General features: G+C 47.0%; 2 protein-coding genes across 4 annotated transcripts; one reads left to right on the forward strand and one right to left on the reverse strand.

The window, feature by feature from the left end:
* Window positions 1–59: 59 nt before the first annotated feature.
* On the reverse strand, window positions 60–8,654 carry mbtps2 (membrane-bound transcription factor peptidase, site 2). Of its 2 annotated transcripts, none has more exons than XM_049010777.1 (11): window positions 8,456–8,654; window positions 8,049–8,197; window positions 7,788–7,926; window positions 7,200–7,303; window positions 6,778–6,905; window positions 4,503–4,621; window positions 4,247–4,427; window positions 3,846–3,940; window positions 2,783–2,978; window positions 2,628–2,703; window positions 60–1,115 (listed from the first exon to the last, which is right to left on the reverse strand). In XM_049010777.1, the coding sequence occupies exons 1-11, from the start codon at window positions 8,528–8,530 to the stop codon at window positions 893–895; spliced, it is 1,485 nt and encodes a 494-aa protein (XP_048866734.1). In that variant the 5' UTR covers window positions 8,531–8,654; the 3' UTR covers window positions 60–892. The 2 variants fall into 2 exon arrangements, with proteins under 2 accessions (XP_048866734.1, XP_048866735.1); XM_049010778.1 differs by having other exon boundaries at window positions 939–1,115; window positions 2,628–2,699.
* Window positions 8,655–13,905: 5,251 nt separating this feature from the next.
* Window positions 13,906–20,734, forward strand: smpx (small muscle protein X-linked). 2 transcript variants are annotated; one of them, XM_049012135.1, is made up of 5 exons: window positions 13,906–14,075; window positions 16,442–16,502; window positions 18,258–18,344; window positions 18,445–18,579; window positions 19,663–20,734. In XM_049012135.1, exons 1-4 carry the CDS (start codon window positions 13,912–13,914, stop codon window positions 18,574–18,576), a joined length of 444 nt encoding a protein of 147 aa, XP_048868092.1. In that variant the 5' UTR covers window positions 13,906–13,911; the 3' UTR covers window positions 18,577–18,579; window positions 19,663–20,734. The 2 variants fall into 2 exon arrangements, with proteins under 2 accessions (XP_048868092.1, XP_048868093.1); XM_049012136.1 differs by lacking the exon at window positions 13,906–14,075 and adding an exon at window positions 14,097–14,235.
* Window positions 20,735–20,995: the final 261 nt, after the last annotated feature.

The following is a 20,995-nucleotide window of genomic DNA, read 5'->3' on the forward strand; positions in this document are numbered from 1 at the left end:
GGATGTATTTCAAGTTTCTGTTTTTCCCTCTTTATATAAAACGTAAACGCAGACAGACATGTTTCGACGCGTTTTTATTTAACAGATTACACAAATTCCTGTAAAACAAACGGACAGGGAAGGGCAATGAAAGCTGCCTTTGTGAAAGCTTCCTGTTTTTACAGAAACCGAACTGAAAGACCGCTCCAGGTCTCAAACACTGACACGCACAATGACAGCCTGTAGTCCCCCAATTCAGGAAGCTCTGCCTGATGATGATGGCTTTCCTCTTCCCTTCCGCAGTAAGAAAAGGGAAAAGTGCTATTACCACATTACGAAACATTTAACCATTTAAACCAGCAGGTATCAATAATATACAAAAATTTCAGTAAAAAAGGGACATTTATAAAGACAGTAACTTTGTGGGATACTCCAGGAGGGTGCAGTCCATCCCGGCAGCCCCAGGTATGGCTTGGTCCAGGTTAGGACCCCATTTGTCTGCAGTGCCTGATGCAGCCCTAGGGAAGGCTGTAGGGCACGGAGGCCCACTAGAGGGCCATCTGAGGCAGGAAGGAAGAGTCTGAGCAGTTCAGTGAATGTAATCCGAAGCAGAGCGATGAGGGAAATGGATGGAAACAGGTGAAATTCCCGAAAGCGGACAGCAGACTCCACCTTCCGGTCCCTGATGGTAGGGAGAGGAGCCTATGGGCGGCTGTGTATGGCTACAAAATGGCCTCCTTACTCGAGGGTCACATGTCAGACCCCCACTGTACAGTCATCATTAAACAGCCCGAACCACAGGAGGGTCTGATCCAGTATGAGCCACGACAGGGGGGCATGTTAGGAGTGGGCAGCCCCCACAAAAGCCGGGCATTGTGGGAAACTCTGTCCCCCTCTGGCAGCGAGGTGAGGCCTAGCGTGCCGTCACCATCCAGAGACCCAGGGCAACGTTGGCAGCTAGCAGGGCACTGCCCCCCAGCAGGATGCAGAAGGCCAGCAGCTCGCGGCTGCTTCTCTCCACCAGCACGGAGCTCAGTGCTGCCTCCAGGAACGCCGTCAGCATCCACTGGCCATCCAGCGCAAAGCATGGCACCGCATTCACCACGGCCAGTGCCCCCGACAAGGACACCACATATCTGCAGGTGCGGTGTGTCAAGGTTCTGTGGGTGGAGGCAGAGGGGGCTACTCCCCCCCCCTACACACATGCATGCATATATACAGAGAAACCAACACACAGCCCATCGCCCACATGCACAAAGCATATGCAGAGTGCCCCCCCCCCACCCCAAACACACTAAGACTGTGCACCATTCAGAAGTAAATTGAGAATGGCTCTGAAATTCCAGATCCAATTTGTGAATGTGAACTGGGGTTGAAAGCAGGTCGCACAATTACAATTCATATTTGAATTTCAGTTGAATTAATATGGAACTAAATTCTTTACATTATTAATTACACATAAACATGCCAGCATACACTGCATTCATTGCTATAAAAATGTCATGTTATTCAGAATGAAAGAATGCAACATTTATTATTCAATACAATAAATAATTTAACTGCCATGGTGGATCCTCTCATAGTGAGTTTAGCGTCCAGCCAAAGAAATGCCACAAACTCTTTTTTTAGACTGAAAGTCAAACTATTCTTTCACCCGACACCAAAGCTTCACGTGATGTCACTCCACACCCAGGTGCCTAGCAGAGGGTGCCAGCCCTTTCGCCTACTGGAAAGGAAACCAGAGTAGCAATCCTGGGCTAGCACAACCTGCCTGCTAATATCTTGCAATACCAGCTTTCTTTGTATCCACTAAGAGAATCTTCTGTGAAGCACTAAACAAATTCAGGCAAGAATGCAGCTAAATCACAAGGCCTTTGAAGGTCTTTTGCTGACTGAATGTACAATATTTGGAATTAAAAAAGTATTGGAATAAAACAACTGAATTTGCCATGTTTTGCTTTTTGCTATAGCAATACAGTTGAACTGGAACACAAAATGTATTGTTTTACAATTGAAAGGAGCAACAAGTTGATTTTTTAAAATAATGAAATACATATGTATGTGTGCTACTTCTACTTAAAAACACTGGCCTGTTACGTGGTACCCTCCATGAGACAAATACCTAAATAATGTACAGTGTTATTTCTAAGCCTCAATAAAGGCAAGGGGGGGGGTAATGTTTTTACTTTACTGGGAAAGGAGCATTCTATCTGCCTTTAACAAAAAAGGTGAGAGTAGTGTAGTTTAATTCAGTAATTTCATAAAGTGCTTTTCTGATCTTTCAAATGTGTCATAGTATTATATCCAAGTAGCTGTAATAGTATAAAAGATCATACTAAAAAAAATCATCATAAAAGATCAAAACATATTTTTTTGGCTTTTTAGTTTTGGTTGAACTAAAATAGAATGACCCAACTTATATACAAAAAGCTCAATATACAAAAACACTTAAACTGCAGGTGGAAAGACTGAGAGGGCCAAAATAAACCAGATGTAAATTATAATTATAAACTAAAGGTAATACAATTTTTTTCTCTTATAGTCACACAAATAAAAACTTCACTTACTCAGACGGTACATATGCAAGCTACCATGTAGAAAGTTCACTTAGCGATTCCTGAGTCCCCCCCAGCATGTAGAAAGGATACTTGCAGAACACCTCGATGACACTAGGCAGGTCCAGGTGGAGGAATCCAAACCGGGGGGCAAAATTGGACAGACTGACTGAAGGGGGGGGGGGGACAAAGAGTAGAGGATGAGAAATGCCCATGTAAAAGGGGGGAGGCGTCCGGCGAAAGCTTACCTGCATACTGCAGGTGTGGTGTGTAGCCCACGAACAGCATGTCTGGCTGGGGGGGGTGCCGGACCCGCACCAGCCGAGTCTGGTTCTCCAGGGACGGCACCACGCAGAGACTTGGCCCCAAGTCTGCCTGGCAGTCGACATCGCTCTGGCAGGTCCGAGACACAGCGACGGTCTTGCGGGCTGGCAGGCAAGCGTACTGCAAGGGAGCAGGGAGAGCCGTCAGTGCATGGGCGTCTGCGCAAGTGTGTCCGCGCCCCATGTGCGCGGGGGGACCCGTGAGCGTGTCCGCGCCCCGTGAGCGTGTCAGCGCCCCGTGAGCGTGTCAGCGCCCCGTGAGCGCAGGGGGACCCGTGAGCGCAGGGGGACCCGTGAGCGCAGGGGGACCCGTGAGCGTGTCAGCGCCCCGTGAGCGCAGGGGGACCCGTGAGCGCAGGGGGACCCGTGAGCGTGTCGGCGACCCGTGAGCGTGTCAGCGCCCCGTGAGCGTGTCAGCGCCCCGTGAGCGTGTCAGCGCCCCGTGAGCGTGTCAGCGACCCGTGAGCGTGTCAGCGCCCCGTGAGCGTGTCAGCGCCCCGTGAGCGCAGGGGGACCCATGAGCGTGTCAGCGCCCCGTGAGCGCAGGGGGACCCGTGAGCGTGTCGGGGACCCGTGAGCGTGTCGGGGACCCGTGAGCTGGAATGGCCTGTGCAAGCACCGCCAGGGAGACTGTGCTTAATCAGGTTGTATCTATGACCTTTACTCACAAACATGCTCAAGTTAACTGATTAAAAGTCTGATGGGAATCTGACATTTTCCATGACATCACCCTTTGTTTACTAGACAATAAAACCTCTCCAACCACACAGAGCCGTGCAACTGAGCAGCTAACACTGCAAGGCAGTAAAACACTGTGCTGGTCACACAGTGCTCCCCAGGCTGATCACACTCATATCTGTAGGGAAAGCTACACAGGGCCACCGTGCACCACCCCTGTACTGACAGGGCTGCCCATGAGACAGGAAGAGGGGACAGGAAGTGGCAGGAGGTGGACAAGCCACACGGCTGAGACTGTCACTCCACTCACCATTTTGCTCTGTAGGTGGCTGCTGTAGGAGAAGCAGAGGTCTGTGAGCGTGCTGTTACTGCAGCACTCCATGGTGCCATCCAAGCGGCGGTATGCTGGGGGGGGGGGGGGGGGCACAGGGGAGAGAAAGGCAGTGAGAGCTCAGCTGTGTCTCGGCTTCTTACTAAATTAAAACCAAAATTAAAATGACTCCTGATTCCCACTTGGCCCCCAATTTCTCACCCCACAAACCCCCCATTACCCCAGTCCCCCCTCAATTTTTTACTCCAATACCCCCTCAATTTCTCCCCGGCTCTACTCCACCCCCCCTTTACTCCGGTACCCCCTCAATTTCTCCCCAGCTCTGCCTCTCCCCCCATTTACCCCAGTCCTTCCTCCCTTCCTCCCTTCCAGACCGCTACCTCGGCCGGTGGCCCAGCTTGGGTGCAGACTGGCCATCTGGACGCAGTAGCCAGTCTGAGCCGTGGCGGAGATGCGGCGGATGCAAGAGTGCCAGTGATCCACGCTGGACACGGGACAGTCCTCCAGGCTAGTCACCAGGTCGCCCACAAAGAGGCCTCGTGGGCCGCTGGCTGGGGACCCCTAGGGGGCGAAGGTGTCACAAAAGGCTTCCAACATGCCTGTGTGTCACTTACAAAGCTTTGCTCTGAGACTGACCTCCAGGACATCAGTGACTAGCGCCCCCGCCCCACTTGAATAGAAGGGGAATAGGAAGAGAGGCAGCAGCAGCAGGAAGCCCAGTGCCCCCACACACAGGATGAAGTTGTGCCACACGCCTGCAGGAGGGAGGTAACGCACAGTGTGTCGACACAAACACACAAAGACACAAAGACACAAGAAAAAACCTTCTCAGATTCAGGGACAAAACCTGGCCTTCGTCATGTGACACGGGCGCCATGGCATGTTCTAGAAGGCATGCGCATACGTCACAGCAGGCGCAGGTCACTGCGCTCACACCCACTGAGTGGCAATAAGACTGAGAGGCAGCATCAGCGTTCAGTCTGAATGCCACCAGAACGCATCTAAAATAGAAAGAACTGCTGTGCAACTGACTGTACAAATCAGTTTAACGAGAAATTGGGCCAACCTTTTCACAGACTGCCGAAAACTAAAGAAAGGAGAAGCAAATGGATCGCTGTAATCCACAGAAACAACTGGAATCCAGGCTCCGAAACATGGATTTCTGATTATGGATTTCTGAATGTCAGTTATGTGGGATTTTTGGATAAAATCATACCTTGTGTTATATATGGTATTAACTACTCATCAATAACTAGCATCGTTCATTTATATTTTCTATAACTGTAAAGTTTTGGTCAGCATTTATTGGAAAAAACATGCATCATGATGAGCCTTGTATGTGGGATGTTTATATAGCGTTACCTAGTCAATACAAATCCCGATTTCATTTTAAGGGGCTGCTCCACAAAGCAGGATTAGACAGTTAGCCAGATAACTTTAACAGTTTCTACAAAACAGGTTGTCAGGAAGCCCCACTGCATGGTCTACGGTGGCCATGAGGGTCAAAACACGATGACATTTCAAAAACGCAATAGCAGATCAGAAAACAGAACAACATCGACTAAAGGCGAAAAAGGTACTATGGGTTCTTGAATCTCAGCGTCCCCACTGATTGGACACTGAGTATCTCTATAAGAAAGAGGACTGAAATTTTAACCTAATAGTAGTTAGGCACAGATAAAACGAATGGTCATTGCTGGTAAAAGTACAACATTTTTACTTTGTACAGACACAGATCCCACACAAAAGGTTGATCGATTGGCCAGATATAAGAATAAATTATAAACATGTCGCAGGCTGGTACTTTGAGACTCTTATGAGTGGTGAAAGAGCCAGCAAAATCGCTACGGAAAATAACTGATGACCCAGGGCAACATCTTCTCCATTATTTCAGAAGTAGCTCTAGTGCTGCTTTGAATATTGATAAAAATTTAAATAACTGATGGAGTTCCCAAAGTTGGAGCAGTGAAATGATTTCAGGAATATGTTTATAAAATTGAAATACCGTGAAACAATATTCTACTCTAACTGTAACCACAACAGGTTGATTACAATAAATGTACAAAGTAGAATCTGCCCCTGATAAGCAAAATCTACTGAGGAGGATCACCCCCCTATCCTTCCTGCTGGTAAAAAGGGGCTTGCAGGTCTCGTCTCTGGCACTACTGTTTTGGGGGCTGTGAGCTGAAAAGCTTGGGAACCCAACCGATATATTGTGCATCAGAACACACTGTTTGTTCCGTCTTCATGTGAACAATATGTAATGAAAAACAATAAAAAGAGAGATATTGCTCAGGTATTTGCATTTCATTACTTTACATTTCTGTGATGTTTTCTCATTATTGTGGTTAAAAGCTATTCTAAACTTTTGCTGGGTCTGCAGCAGGGAATTGGGTATTTTAAAAGGAATCGCCATTCAAATCATACATTAAATTCTGGCAATGCAAAATAGTGCACATGCAAGTTAAAAAGTGATTCTACAATAGTAGAACATGGCGCTGTGTCTTAACAAATGTCGTCCTGTGTTGACCCTCAGGGCCACCATAATGGTCCACTGGGCCTTTGGTAAGCTGCACCCTGTCGAGTCCAACTGCCTTTAACTTAAGCAGATAATCATTCGTTTTGCAGTTTCCCCAACTAAAATTTGCCAAATTGCTGCATGTTATGCCACTCAATCTGTCTGAGGGGGCATGTTCCAGCAGGAAAGTGACGTCAATGGATACCCTCCATGTACACAGCTGGCTGTTCTGAACCTCTCCTGTCACCTGGTGACAGTCACAAAAGTGACACCTAAACAAATCACAGAATGAAACGATGTAACCAGTTTAACTGGTGCCTGCTGCAGACCTGGCGCCCATGGGGCTGTGGGTGGAATCACACAGACAGCACCTCCCTCTGGTAGAAGACCCACCTGCACAGAATATTCGCAGCTGCTGGACGGGAGTGATGAGGTGCAGGTGTGTGGTGAAGAGGTCGACGAAGGCGCCAGGGTAAACCACGAACACAAACATGCCGAAGCCATTCAGGCGCACCTGCTCCCTGCGGACACATGGGGTTAGATTGGCCCTTTCCAGGAGGGAGAGTAATGCTACTCTAATCCTGTATTCAATGAGCAGCATTTACCTTTAACTGCCTCAGTGATGCCACCTACTGTGTGCATGTTCTGTGGATCAGGTTTTCAGCACTTGGGCAAGACCCTTAACCCCCAACCCAACCCTTTCCACTGACCTGCTCTCTGGAGAGCAAGATGGGATAAGCAAAATCTACCCAATTATCCCATACAGATGAATGAATTGTCACTGCTCTATCTGTATTAAAACTATTGTGTCTCACCTCAGTGCTGCCACCCCATGGCCAAACTCATGAATGATTCCGCTCACCAAGATGGCAATAAAGAAATAGGCCAGCTGACTGACAGGCAGATTCACACCAGGCACCTGGTGATGTCAGCATGAAAATGGAGAAAATGCAGTCACTTGGCAGCAGTCTCACACTCCTCTCCATCACTTATCTGCCTCGCTTGCAGTGACTCCGCACTCCTCAGCCAATCACAGGTGACCCTGCAGGCCGGCGATCTCTCCCGACCAATCACACATCTCCCGGGAACGCACCGGCCAATAACAGTACTACATTTTACGTCTATTATGCTTATCTAAGTAGAGTGATAATGTTACCAAGATCAGTTAGACAAATTAAGCAGGCACCTCAAAATTTGTGGTATTGTGTCATTTTTCACACTGAAAAATGACACAATACCACAAATGGAACAAAGCAGCGAGTGTATTTAGGATATAAGGCTTTTCTTTGGACTGGGTGGTGTCAACTTGACCCTTATTCAGGCCAGAAAGAGATCAAACTTGCACTGGGAGAGTGACACCTGCTGGTCAGTCTAACTGAGAAGCCAAGGCTGGTTGAACTTACCACCACCTGCAGGGCTTGCTGCCCACTGCCCGCCGGACTGTCGGACAACATCTGGGCGAGAGTCTGCAGAAGCGTCCGGGTGAGCAACACAACCGAGCCAAACATGGCGAGAACACCAAAGACCATGCCAGCGCTGAACCTGCAGCCAGGCATATAGGTGGAAAAAGCACATGCACGCAAAGTCCATATATTCCTATGTTTGTGGGACTCAACCAATCATTTGACTACGACAACCCTAGTCTTAACCATACTAAGGCATACCAGAGGTGCAGGAAGCGCGGGTTCAGGCGGGCACACTTAGCGAACAGGCGGTTGAAGAGCCCCGTCTGCCATCGAATGTGGAAAGGGGACAGTGCCAGGCCGCTGGAGGACAGCCAAGCTTCATAGCGGTTCTTCACGGCGCTGGAAGACTATGGAGTGGGAAGAGGTTCACCGTCACGGGCTAAAACTCAGCTACAAAGACACCGCTTATACAGATTTTACTGATGCGGAGAGTTCATCCAGTCACGTCCTAACCCCCTTTGATACTCAGTGGTAAGATGGGATGATTTGACGCGTGACGCAGCGATGTGAAAAATGCACCTGAACCCCCTGCAACTATCTCGGACAAGAAAAGCGCGTTTAACATGTAAGCAGTAAGTGCAGGGACCCGCGGCGGACCGGCTCACCTTCAGCACCGTGTCCGCTAAGTACACGACGCACCAGCCGCCCACCACACACACCACGACAGGGATGGGGATCATGCCGGCGCTTCCCTCCGCTACTGAGAAAAAGAGACACGGTACATTCCCACTCCTTAGGAACCCCCAACCTCTGGTTCACAAGTCCGGGAACAACGCTGACACTCGCCACACGTCATCTCAGCGCGCAGACGTTTACATACGTCATATCAGCGTGCCGCATCGTCACGACTCGAAGACGCAGACTTTACATATATTGTTTATTTTAGGTGAACGATAACGATACATAACAAACAATATAAGCAAGAGTACATATTTCTGTTAAGAAAGTAAATACGTTATAAGAAAAGATTACATAGTTTAAACATAATGACAGCACTGCTTTCGTTTTTTTACATTTCGTTTTAACCAGCAAGTAGGTCTTTACATCAATTAAAAAATTTTCATACTTACTCCAAACCATTTTACTTTATGTATACAATAAGCACATAATACAATAATAAAGTTAATTACAAATAATAATTTTAATATGGTTAAAAAATTATATCTACTTCTTTAACATCAGACTTAGTATGTGTTTTAATATGGGTTTGCACATCAAACCAGACGGAATTTGTTGTAGGCCATATGATGAATAGTTTCAGGGCTGGTATTGCAAAATTCACAATACATCGAATTGGCACAGAAGAACGGGCATCACTCCTAGTTCTGTAGTTGTCACAGTGCTGGACCACAATAGAGTAATGGATCTATTAAACAAAAAGAGCTCTCACTTTGCTTCAACGCGGATTTAATAGAAGTCTGCACACATTCGTAAGAATTCCAGGCCCACATATAAATAATTGAGGTTTTACTAGTAAAAAATTAATTAAAAGTACTAAGTTATGACGAGTACACCTTGTACTAATAAACAATTTAGCTTGCCATCAATATGCCGACAAAGCCTTATACTATTAAAAGATTATTTGGCTTGTCATAGCATGTATGTTAACTGACTATGACTATATTTACATACAATAACCCGATTAAGGTGTTTACATGTGCTTTTGATGACACGATTACTGCGTCCACATAGTTAGCTCCGTAATTGGGTCATTAAAACACATGTAAGCATTTTAATCGGGTTATCGAATGTAAACGTAGTTATAGTTAGTCAAAACAAATAAATAAAACGAACAACAAAAACATATCTCACCACATGTGAGATATAAGAATTATTAATATTTCTCCTCCACCAATTTCCCTGTGAGTGCGTTTCCCAAAAGCATAGTTGCTAACGTAGTTAGCTATGTACATTGGTGTAATTGTAGCTGTGATTCTGGAATTCAATGCAACAGCACGACTGAAGCTTTCGCGTTGTTTTGAACCAGGAAGGAGTATTTTTGGTCTCTATTCAAAATCTATAATTAACAGAGCCCAAATTTTAACGCATGATAAATCGATATAAACAATATTGCGTCATCCTATATCTCGATCGTTTTGGTAAAATTTCAGACACATAAAAGCAAATACTGCAGTAGAACACCTATGTTTATTACTTTTAAAAACGAACTAAAACAATAGCTCCATACTATATTCTGCTTTAATAATTCTATAGCCACGAAGCCTATCGATATTTGTAAAGAATTTAATTTATTGCTTTTGTAAGTTAACTCCCTTCATAATTCTTCATTGTTCCCTTTTGTTTGATCTTCTTATGTTATAACTTTGTGTGCTGATCCACGCTTTAAGTAGTAATAAAGTTTATAAACACACACATCAATATACCGCCCAGTTGTAATGGTCTGTCTCATATTCTCTAGCTGAATACTCTACAACCTTGATTAGTAGGTCGAATCCTGCCCCCTGTGGTATGTTGCACTTCCGTTTTGAAAACCGCAATACATTACAACACTTATTGCTTATTGTATTTGTTTTGATGTTTTTGTGTTGTGTTAATGTTGACGTATTCTGAGCTTTCAGGGCCACCGTACAAAACCCACCCATCCATCCATCCATCCATCCATCCATCCATCCATTTCTGTAAGCACTTATCTTATTTGGGGTTGCGGGGGTCCACAATCTAACCTGGAGGCCCCATACATCACTTCTTGCCCCTAAAAATTTCCCCATATTACTCATCTCACTTATAGCTGCAGAGGAAGGTTAAACTGGGATACGGAGGGAATTTTATGTGAAATTGCAAGCAAATCAGAGGCATTAAGAAGGACATTTCCAGCTCAGCCTGTAAAGGCCATCACAGTTGTTTGATTGGCCAGGCTGTTCTTACTCAGTGCCAGGGGCACCGCTAAGGGGGGGAAAGTTGGGACAATTCTAAGGGCCCACGCCCTTTAGGGGCCCCCAGAGATCTGAATGGGTGTGGTAGGGGGGCCCAACCTCATATTTTGTCATAGGGCCCAAAATTGCTAGCGGCGCCCCTGCTCAGTGCAAGTGCACAGCCCAGTGATGACATGAGGTGCCATTTATTTTTCTCAGAATCAGTCCTGGAAAATCACTATGTGTGCTGCCTTTCATTCCACCTAAAATCACAATCAATACAAAACATACATTTACTATATTCCCAGTGTTCTCTTTATGGGATACACCTAGTTAGTATTCAGTGGGACCAACTTCTGCAGCTGAATCTGTTCAAGGATAAACACTGCAATGCATGGAATCCCGGGTGATTGGCTGTTTCTGAGATGCTGGAACTAATGAGACTTAAAGCTCATTAAAGGCAGCCTCTCAGTGAGTGAACCTCCTGACCATGTGTGTATGTGTGTGCCCTTTTGCGTGCCTGTCTGTCTGCCTGCCTGCCTTTCTACTGTACGTGTGCAGCTGCAGCCACATGAGTGGCTGTTTGCATTAATGAGCAGGTCTACCTAATAAACTGGCTGCTAAAACAAAATATACAGTTTAAATTCAAATATTGAGTAGCAGTTTCGGATGAAGGCTCTACCTTGTCATAATTCTAATTGCTTGGCAGGAAGTTACAGTTGTTTGCTTATGCAAATGGGCAGCAGGGGGCAGCACAGTTATTTATGCTCCAGACTGTGAGGGCCCTCTGCTACCAGCATCAGCATCACTTCCATGGCTCTAGGCTTGTCTGCTTTGGCCAGGAATCCTGGCTGACCCTGGAGCAGTCAGGATAGAAAGGTGCGGCTGGACAGGCGGGACCTAGCTGTCCCTGAAACAGCTGACGTGTTTCCTGCTTGAAGGACCATCAGGGGTGGGGCCAGATGGTGGGTGGGGTAGATTTGCATACAATATTAGTGGCCCATGGCCTGCCGTTGGACCAGTTGGACCAGTGCTGCTACAGCCCTGAAACGACAAGGTCACCAATGCCACACAGCCCTGACAGAAAGCCCTAGCACCAGCAGTGACCATCCTTCACTGGAACCGAGAGCCATCAGGGTAAGTCTGCATTGGGATCAGTGTTACTGTTTGCTGGTGAGTGGTTAAAAGGGCCAGCCAGGCATTCAGAACCACTGTTCCGTGTTCAATGTGTGTGTGTGTGTATGTGTGTGTGTGTGGGGGGGGTTATAGTCCCGTACCTTCAGTCCACCAGGCATCGGCTTGATCGCCGTCACTGTCCAGCTGGACCACCCCTGCCCGCCCCCTCACACTCAGATGCCCCACTTGGTGGATCAGTATCTGCCAGGATGGGATGTCGTGTCAAGCGAAGATCCAATCAGGCAGAGGAGCTGCGGAGGCTTGGTCCCTCGGCTCCCACCAGCAGCCGCTCAACTGGGTCACATTTTTAATAACAAGTGCTGGTAACGGCAGGAGAGAAGACCCGGCAAAGAGTAGGCAGGGTATGGCACGCCCCAGCGGCGTCGAGCCATAGAAACAGGTAAGAATAAGCTATGGGTGTCAGAGTGTGCAGGACTGTGCCTGTTTGAGAGCACCATCTCCATCTCGCTCAGTGAGCATCGTCCTGATCTGTGAGAACAATCTTCATCTCGGTCTATGAGTGTCATCCTGGTCTGAGGGCATCATCTCCATCTCGCTCTGTGAGCATCGTCCTGGTCTGTGAGAACAATCTTCATCTTGTTCTGTGAGTGTCATCCTGGTCTGAGGGCGCCATCTCCATCTCGCTCTGTGAGCATCGTCCTGGTTTGTGAGAATAATCTTCATCTCGCTCTGTGAGTGTCATCCTGGTCTGAGGGCGCCATCTCCATCTCGCTCTGTGAGCATCGTCCTGGTCTGTGACAACAATCTTCATCTCGCTCTGTGAGTGTCAACCTCGTCTGAGGGCACCATCTCCATCTCGCTCTGTGAGCATCATCCTGGTTTGTGAGAAAAATCTTCATCTCGCTCTATGAGTGTCATCTTGGTCTGAGGGCACCATCTCCATCTTGCTCTGTGAGCATCAGCATGGTCTGTGAGAATGATCTTCATCTCGCTCTATAAGTGTCATCCTCTCCTGGTTTGTGAGCATCTCCACAGTCTGTAAGTGTTGTCCTGGACTGTGAGCACCATCTCTGTTTTGCTCTGTGAGCATCGTCTTATCCCTGGTCTGTGAGTGTTGTTTTGGTCTTTAAGTGCTATTCTTTTTTTAAGAGCACCATCTCATTCTGTGAGCATCACTTACCCTTGGCTGGACTCACTGATAGAGCTGCAGATGGAAGCATAAACTGGGATGAGACACTGACTGGCTGGTAAAGCTGTTGCTCAAGGGTGTGTGTGTGTGTGTGTGTGTGTGTGTGTGTGAGTGTGAGTGAGTGAGGTATACCTATCCTTATGGGGACACAATGTGCCCATAACGTGAAAAATATCAATTTTTTTTTTTTATAAAACTCTATTTTATAAAAATCAGTGACTGCTATGTAAAAACTAAAAATGCAAAAACTCTTGTATTTTGCTTGATTACTTATGGTTATGGTCAGGGCAGGGTGGGGGTTAAGGTTGTCATAGTTAGCGTTAGCATTTTTCCCATAGAAGTGAATGAGCGGGCCCCATAAGGATAGGTATACCCTACATGTGCGTGTTTATGTGTGTGTGTGTGTGTGTGTGTGTGTGTGTGTGTGCATGTACAACTGAAAACTAAAACCGCCAGAATTCTTTTATTTTGTTTGGATACTTATGGTTAAGGTTATGGCTGGGTAGGGGTCAAGGTTGTCATTGTTGGGATTAGGGTTCTACCCATAGAAATGGGCAGAGAGTCCCCACAAAGATATGAATACATGTATGTGTGTGTCTGTGGTCATGTATGTATGTCCCCACAATGTAATAAAACCTGTTGTTATGGCCCCACAAGAGGAAACTCAATCTTATAAAAATCTGTGACTGCAATTAAAAAACTAAAAAAGTTCTCTAGAGATATAATAAGCTAATCTGTGTATGTTAGTGTATGTGGTGTTGGTGTGTGTCTGTGTCTATTAGTGTCTGTTAGCGTGTGTCAGTGTCTGTAGTGTGTGTGCATGGAGAAGTCACAGTCCCTGGGCTATTTATAAGGAGGACAAATGCCAGCTATGGGAGAAATCCACCCCCCCCCTCCCCCGCAGGAGCAGGGCCCGCAGCTCAGAGGGACAGCACTCACATTCACACGAGCCCGGTGTGCTAGTACTTCCGCCGCTCCACTTCATCACTGCAGCGACTCCGTCACGTCGTGTCAGGGCTGGCAGAGGTAGGTTGGCAGCAGGGCCGTCGTGTTTGTGTTTGCGTGGCAGAGAGCACCTGCTTACAGAGCGGCCTCAAAGAGACTGGGGACCCTCCACGCTGCCCTACATACCGGCTTGTTTGATACTCTGCAGTTTCAGAAACGTACTACGTGCCGCACAAATCTGGTGAGACTTCAGTGATGTGCCACTTTTTCTAGGCTACAACTTCTGGAAGCATCTAAACTGCAGCTGAAATGTTCTCTGCTTCTATCAGCCTTTGGAATCTTATCCCAAAATAGTGGGATAAGTCTCTGTGTGTTTATGTGATTTTTTACAAAAAGAGAAACATTTCAGTGTGTGATTTTAGTTTTATGGATTAGTGGTTAGAGCACTAGGCCTGAGAGCTGTAATGTCATAGAAGGCTATCCTACAGGACGGTCTCTCTGGGGTCGTTATGGCTGTGCTACAGGACGGTCTCTCTGGGGTCGTTATGGCTGTGCTACAGGACGGTCTCTCTGGGGTTGTTATGGCTGTGCTACAGGAAGGTCTCCCCCAGTTGGGTAAGGCTATCCTATAGGATGGTCTCTCTGGGGTCGCTATGGCTGTGCTACAGGACGGTCTTTCCAGGGTCACTATGGCTGTGCTACAGGAAGGTCTCCCATGGGTGGGTATGGCTGTGCTGTAGGACAGTCTCTCCTGGGTGAGTTTAGCTGTGCTACAGGATGGTCTCCCTCTCTGCTGTAGATTTTTGCCAAAATCATGCTTATTGTTGATATGTAAACAGAACCACGGTAACTGTTACTAGGGAGTACGTACTTTCCGTCCCTGTAGTCACTCCCAGAAGCACTCTCTCTGTCTTCCAGTGCCTGTTTATCTCTTTCCACACTCCTGTCTATAAATATCCCCTGTGTTCTCGAGCTGCCTCTGTCTTGCTGCCCTTTCAGAGTCCAGGAACAGAAAGGCAGCAGACAGCCACTGGTGCAATGCTGGACCAAATTTACATTGTGGTGTGAGATGCAAACTGGTAGTGGGATCAGTCAGACCTAGGAACACTAAGTTATTTGTTAAGTGTTTGGCTGCTATTGTGGAATGCCACACCCACCCTATAACCACCAAACCCAGCCGCAGGGTTACTCTAACATGTAACTCTCTACACAAATGACTTGTTTACGTTTGCCGGAACAGGAAAAAAGACGCACATGTAAATAGTTTGTGTAGGGTGTTGGAAACGATGTCCAAGATATCCTCTGTAAAGGCTAAGCACACCCAGTTTGTTTAAACTGCTCAGATATTAAAGTTGTAACCTCTGCTTATTTGGATACCTCAACTTCATATACAGCACCTGTAAACCCATCACCCGAAAATTCATATAAAGTGCCTGCACATCTGTTACCTGTACACCTGGTGCCTGAACGGCACATACAGCACCAGTACACCTGTTACCTGTACATTCACATACAGGCCCTGTACACTACTTACCTGTACTTTCACATTTAGCACCTATACACCTGTTACCTGTTCATTCACATACAGCACCTGTACACCTGTTACCTGTATGTTCACATACAGCGCCTGTACACCTGTTACCTGTATGTTCACATACAGCACCTGTACACCTGTTACCTGTATGTTCACATACAGCGCCTGTACACCTGTTACCTGTATGTTCACATACAGCACCTGTACACCTGTTACCTGTATGTTCACATACAGCGCCTGTACACCTATTACCTATATGTTCACATACAGCACCTGTACATCTGTTACCTGTATGTCTGTAACCTGTATGTTTACATACAGCACCTGTACACCTGTTACCTGTATGTCTGTAACCTGTATGTTCACATACAGCACCTGTACACCTGTTACCTGTATGTTCACATACAGCACCTGTACACCTGTTACCTGTACATTCACATACAGCACCTGTACACCTGGTGCCTGTAACTAACATACAGCACCTGTACACCTGTTACCTGTATGTTCACATACAGCACCTGTACACCTGTTACCTGTATGTCTGTAACCTGTATGTTCACATACAGCACCTGTACACCTGTTACCTGTACATTCACATACAGCACCTGTACACCTGGTGCCTGTATGTTCACATACAGCACCTGTACACCTGTTACCTGTATGTCTGTAACCTGTATGTTCACATACAGCACCTGTACACCTGATGCCTGTACCTAACATACAGCACCTGTACACCTGTTACCTGTATACCTCCTCATGAATGATTCAGTATTATCTACTGCTATAACTGTCCTGCTGCTTGGGGTCACTAAGCAACTGAAAGACTATCTTGGATTCCTGAAAGTCATCCAACCCCCCATAGACACAAAGAGACTGGCTGCTTTCTCACCTCTCTCCATGTCTGTGCCTGCAGGATAAAGTATCTCGCATACAAGATGTCCAAGCAGCCGTCGTCCAACGTGAAGGCTCTTCAGGTAGGATAGAGATGCTCAGTAACTTTGTGTTTCAGCGGGTTTGTGAGCTCCTGTGGCGTTTGGGGCTGTGCGAGAGAGACTCTGGCTGTCTGCGGCTGTCTGTGAGCATGTATGTCACTGTCAGGTGCCTTCAGACTCATGTTATAGGCCTTACGCTCTCTGGCTTTGTATCCCGCTTGGTTCAGAGTATCGCACAGGTGCTCATGGCTCCTGGAACAAATGTTAAAGGTCTATTAGTGAAACATTCCTGAAATTTTGTTAAGGCATACCGCAAACAGAAATAGCCCCTGGTCAATGTGTTGATGCTTAGTGGCTTCAAGTAACCTACTATGCATGTGTGAGAAAAACAGAAGCCAAAAATACTGAGTGACTAACAGGCTGGTGGAAATGACCTGATACCTGACACGACTGTCACAGAGATAGGATACAAACACACACACACACACACACACACACACACTCACACACACACACACACACACACACTCACACAAGTCGATCTTCCTAGCTAAATGAGGTCCATTCATTTCTATGGGAAAAACCCTAACCCCAATCACGACAGCCTTAACCCCTACCCAGCCCTAACCTTAACTATAAGCAACCAACCAAAATACAAGACTGTTGGCACTTTTACTTTTTTGATTGCGTTCACAGATATTTATAAAACTGAGGTTATCCAAATGGGAACCTGAAGAAGTGTCCCCTAAAGTAAGGAAGTCTTAGGTTATACCGCACTTTGGGGACATTTTGGTCCCCAAATGTGATCTATGCAAACTCTCTCTTTCTCTCTCTCTCTCTCTCTCTCTCTCTCTCTCTTTCTCTCTCTCTCTCTCTCTCTCTCTCTCACACACACACACACACACACAGATGTTTGTCATTTTATCTTTATCTGTCTTGTGTTTATTTTTCTTGGTTGCATTCACAGACATGAAAAATGGTCCCCACCACGTCAAAACAACAGGTTTTTATTACATTGTGATTGACATTTGGTCCCCACAATATAATATAAACATAATCTACACACACAAAAAGACACAGAGACACACACACATGTGTATTCATATCTTTGTGGGGACTGTCTATTCATTTGAATGGGCAGAACCCTAATCCCAACAATGACACCCTTAACCCCCACCCAGCCCTAACTTAACCATAAGTAACCAAACAAAATACAACACTTTTAGCTTTTGTTTGCAGTCACAGTTTCCCCTCATGGAGACTGAAATAATGCTCCCCACAGCATCAAAATAACAAGTTTTTTTACCACATTGTGGGGACATTTGGTCCCCACAATGTAACATATACGTAGCCCACATATACACACAGTAGCACAGCCTCATCCGCACTGCACACTCTGTGACCACACGAGAACACACAGATTTCTATCTCTGGGGGATGGTAACACATTTACATGCCCAGGCGGAAGCTGGATGCTCTGCGGTCAGCAACTTTGGAGAGATATTCCCCAGTCAACAGGTAAGTGTGTTACCATCCATTTTTCGGGAAGGAATCGACCAAACCCAGGGGTTGACCTGATCCTCACTATAGGACTGACCGCCCCAAATGCTCACGACCTCCACAGAGTGATTGGGTAATTCATAGCAGGACCCTGTTCCCTCTGCACCTTGCGGAACTGTCCACATGGTGGCACTGGTGAGCAGAGAGATGGAGATGCTAGACCTCTGCTAGGGATGGGCACCCGGTTGGGGTGGCAGTGGGGATGGGGCCTCATCTCATGGGCATGTTTCTCCACAGGCTAATCTCAACATCCCCATGGGAGCACTGCGTCCTGGAGCAGGACACCCAGTCAAGAGGAGAGAGGAGTCTGAAGACCTGGAGGAGGTGAGGACACACACAGCGCCCCGCACAAACATCTGTCCCTCTAACTCCCCGAGGCAGGATCAAACCATGCCTCCACCCCACTACCCTACCCCTGCCACAGCCCCAGGTGACACCTGTGGCCAGTGAGGAGAAGAAGCATCTTCCTGGAGCTTTCAAGCTGCCTGGACCAGCAGTGAACCTGTCTGAGATCCAGAATGTCAAGAGCGAGTTGAGATGGGTGACTAAGGAGTAGGCGGTGGGTACAGTGTGTCAGTGTCACCTACACACAGCAACATACACTGACTGGTACACAGTCACACACACTGACCAATACAGTCACACACACACTAATACACACTCATACCAATACACATTAACATGTACACACTCATGCAAGTTCACACATGTGCCGACATACACATTAACAAATACATCACCACACACCCACCCACACACACACACACACACACACACACACAGTCTCAAACAGCGTGGTTCTTTGCAAATGTGTCATGTTACACTTTGGCCACACGATGTCAGTGTAGCTCTGCAACAACAACCAGCGGCACTGCTACTTTAAGCCATCTGCATTCTGGTGAGGTCAACAAGATCCTATTTATAAAGCCTCAACACAGGGGGTATCTGCTGACAGGACCGTCACTCTGACCCTCTCTGGTTCCCCAAGGACAAAAACAAGTGGCTATAGACCCAAACAGACAGGGAGTATATAGGGTCTACACCCAAATAGACTGTTAATTTACTTGCAGCTGCAATTTTGCACTTCATGTATATACCGAGAACCTTTTATCACTTTATTTCTTTATTATTATGATTTTTATTTTATTTTATTTGTTCTATTTCTTTAATGTCTGGTTTTGTGTCTGTGCAACACTGCTCTACGTGCCTGAAATTTCCCCTTGGGGACAAATAAAGTTTTTAATTTGATTTGATTTGAAATACAGAGAGAGTATAGGGTATACACCCAAACATATAGGGAGTACAGGTGGTCTACACCTAAACACAGGGAGAGTAGAGGGTATAGACCCAATCAGATAGGGAGTATAGGGGGTCTACACCTAAACACAGGGAGAGTAGAGGGTATAGACCCAATCAGATAGGGAGTATAGGGGGTCTACACCTAAACATAGGGAGAGTAGAGGGTATAGACCCAATCAGATAGGGAGTATAGGGGGTCTACACCTAAAAACAAGGAGAGTAGAGGATATAGACCCAAACAGATATTCAGTATAGGGGTTTACACCCAAACACAAGGAGAGTAGAGGGTATAGACCCAAACACAACAAGCAGTAATGAGTGATCTCATCTTTTCCACCGACAGAAGGAAGAGGCCAGTGAACCAGCCACCAAACCCACAGATTCACCCAGAAGTGTTTGTGCTTGTAGGAAACTCAGCAGCATCAATGTCAAACTAGGAAACATATATCTAAATGAGGGACTGACAGGTCACAGCTTCACCTTCCCCCACAGAGACTGAAAGACAGGCCCAGCCATATGCCTTAGGGGTCAGCTGGGACGGTGACCCGATGTTGGGGCACTTAGAGGTGGCGCCTCCTGGCTCCCTGCACCCCTCTCACCTTGGCGTGCACAGAGCTCTCCCTCGTCATTGTGTTGTTTCTCTCTGGGGGTGGCAGGGGGGTCGTCCAGTAGGGGGCCAATTAGGGTCTTCCAGAAGTATCTGCAATAGACTGCAATGTTGACCGCTTTCAACGTGGGATGCCAGCAAGGAGGGGCCAATGTGGGCCCCGGCTGCCCCACTTCCTGTTACTAACTCTCCTTTCCACCCCACTTCCTGTCACTAACTCTCCTTTCCACCCCACTTCCTGACACTAACTCTCCTTTCCACCCCACTTCCTGACACTAACTCTCCTTTCCACCCCACTTCCTGTCACTAGCTCTCCTTTCCACCCCACTTCCTGTCACTAACTCTCCTCTCCACCCCACTTCCTGTCATTAGCTCTCCTCTCCACCCCTCTATCTGTTACTAGCTCTCCTCTCCGTCCCACTTCCTCTCGCTTGCTCTCCTCAGTATCTCCTCCTATTTCTTCTTTTCCTGCCCTGGTGTACCTGGATCCGCAGGAGTGAGTCTGATTTGTCAGAAGCACGTGGGACGTTGCACTGCAATACGGGCCATATCCCTGCACAGGAAGTGTAGAGTGAGCAGTGGCTGTGGTGTCAGGCTGAGCCTGTCCTCTCCAGCTGCATTCGGTCTTCAGAGTCACACCCTCTCTGCTGTTCCTGCTCCGTGCTCCCGTACAGTTGGCTCCTGCTCACCTGCTGCCCCCGATCTCCCAGCATCCCCTGCCTCTCAGCTGCTGCCCCGCCCACATGATCAGAGGCCTGTAGTTCTATTTGTTTCTTTTGACTGTATGAATAAAGCACAGTGAACCCATTGTTCTCGTCTCATTTACGTCTTATTTACGTGTTTAAAACACTCCCTGCTTGTAACAGTGATACTGCACACCTTCTGGACTACAGTACAGACCTCATAACATGCCTGACTGCCTGTCCTGCCACCAACCCCTGGACAACAACACCAAGACCAGCTCGGAGTTCTGATGGAGGTTTTGGGCCCTGCTGAACATATATGATATCAGGCCCCCTAACCCAGACCAGTCTAATTATGTTCTATATTTTTATGGTTTCTGTTGCTT

Source organism: Brienomyrus brachyistius, chromosome 4 (assembly GCF_023856365.1).
Source record: "Brienomyrus brachyistius isolate T26 chromosome 4, BBRACH_0.4, whole genome shotgun sequence".
In the NCBI taxonomy this organism is placed as follows: Eukaryota; Metazoa; Chordata; class Actinopteri; order Osteoglossiformes; family Mormyridae; genus Brienomyrus; species Brienomyrus brachyistius.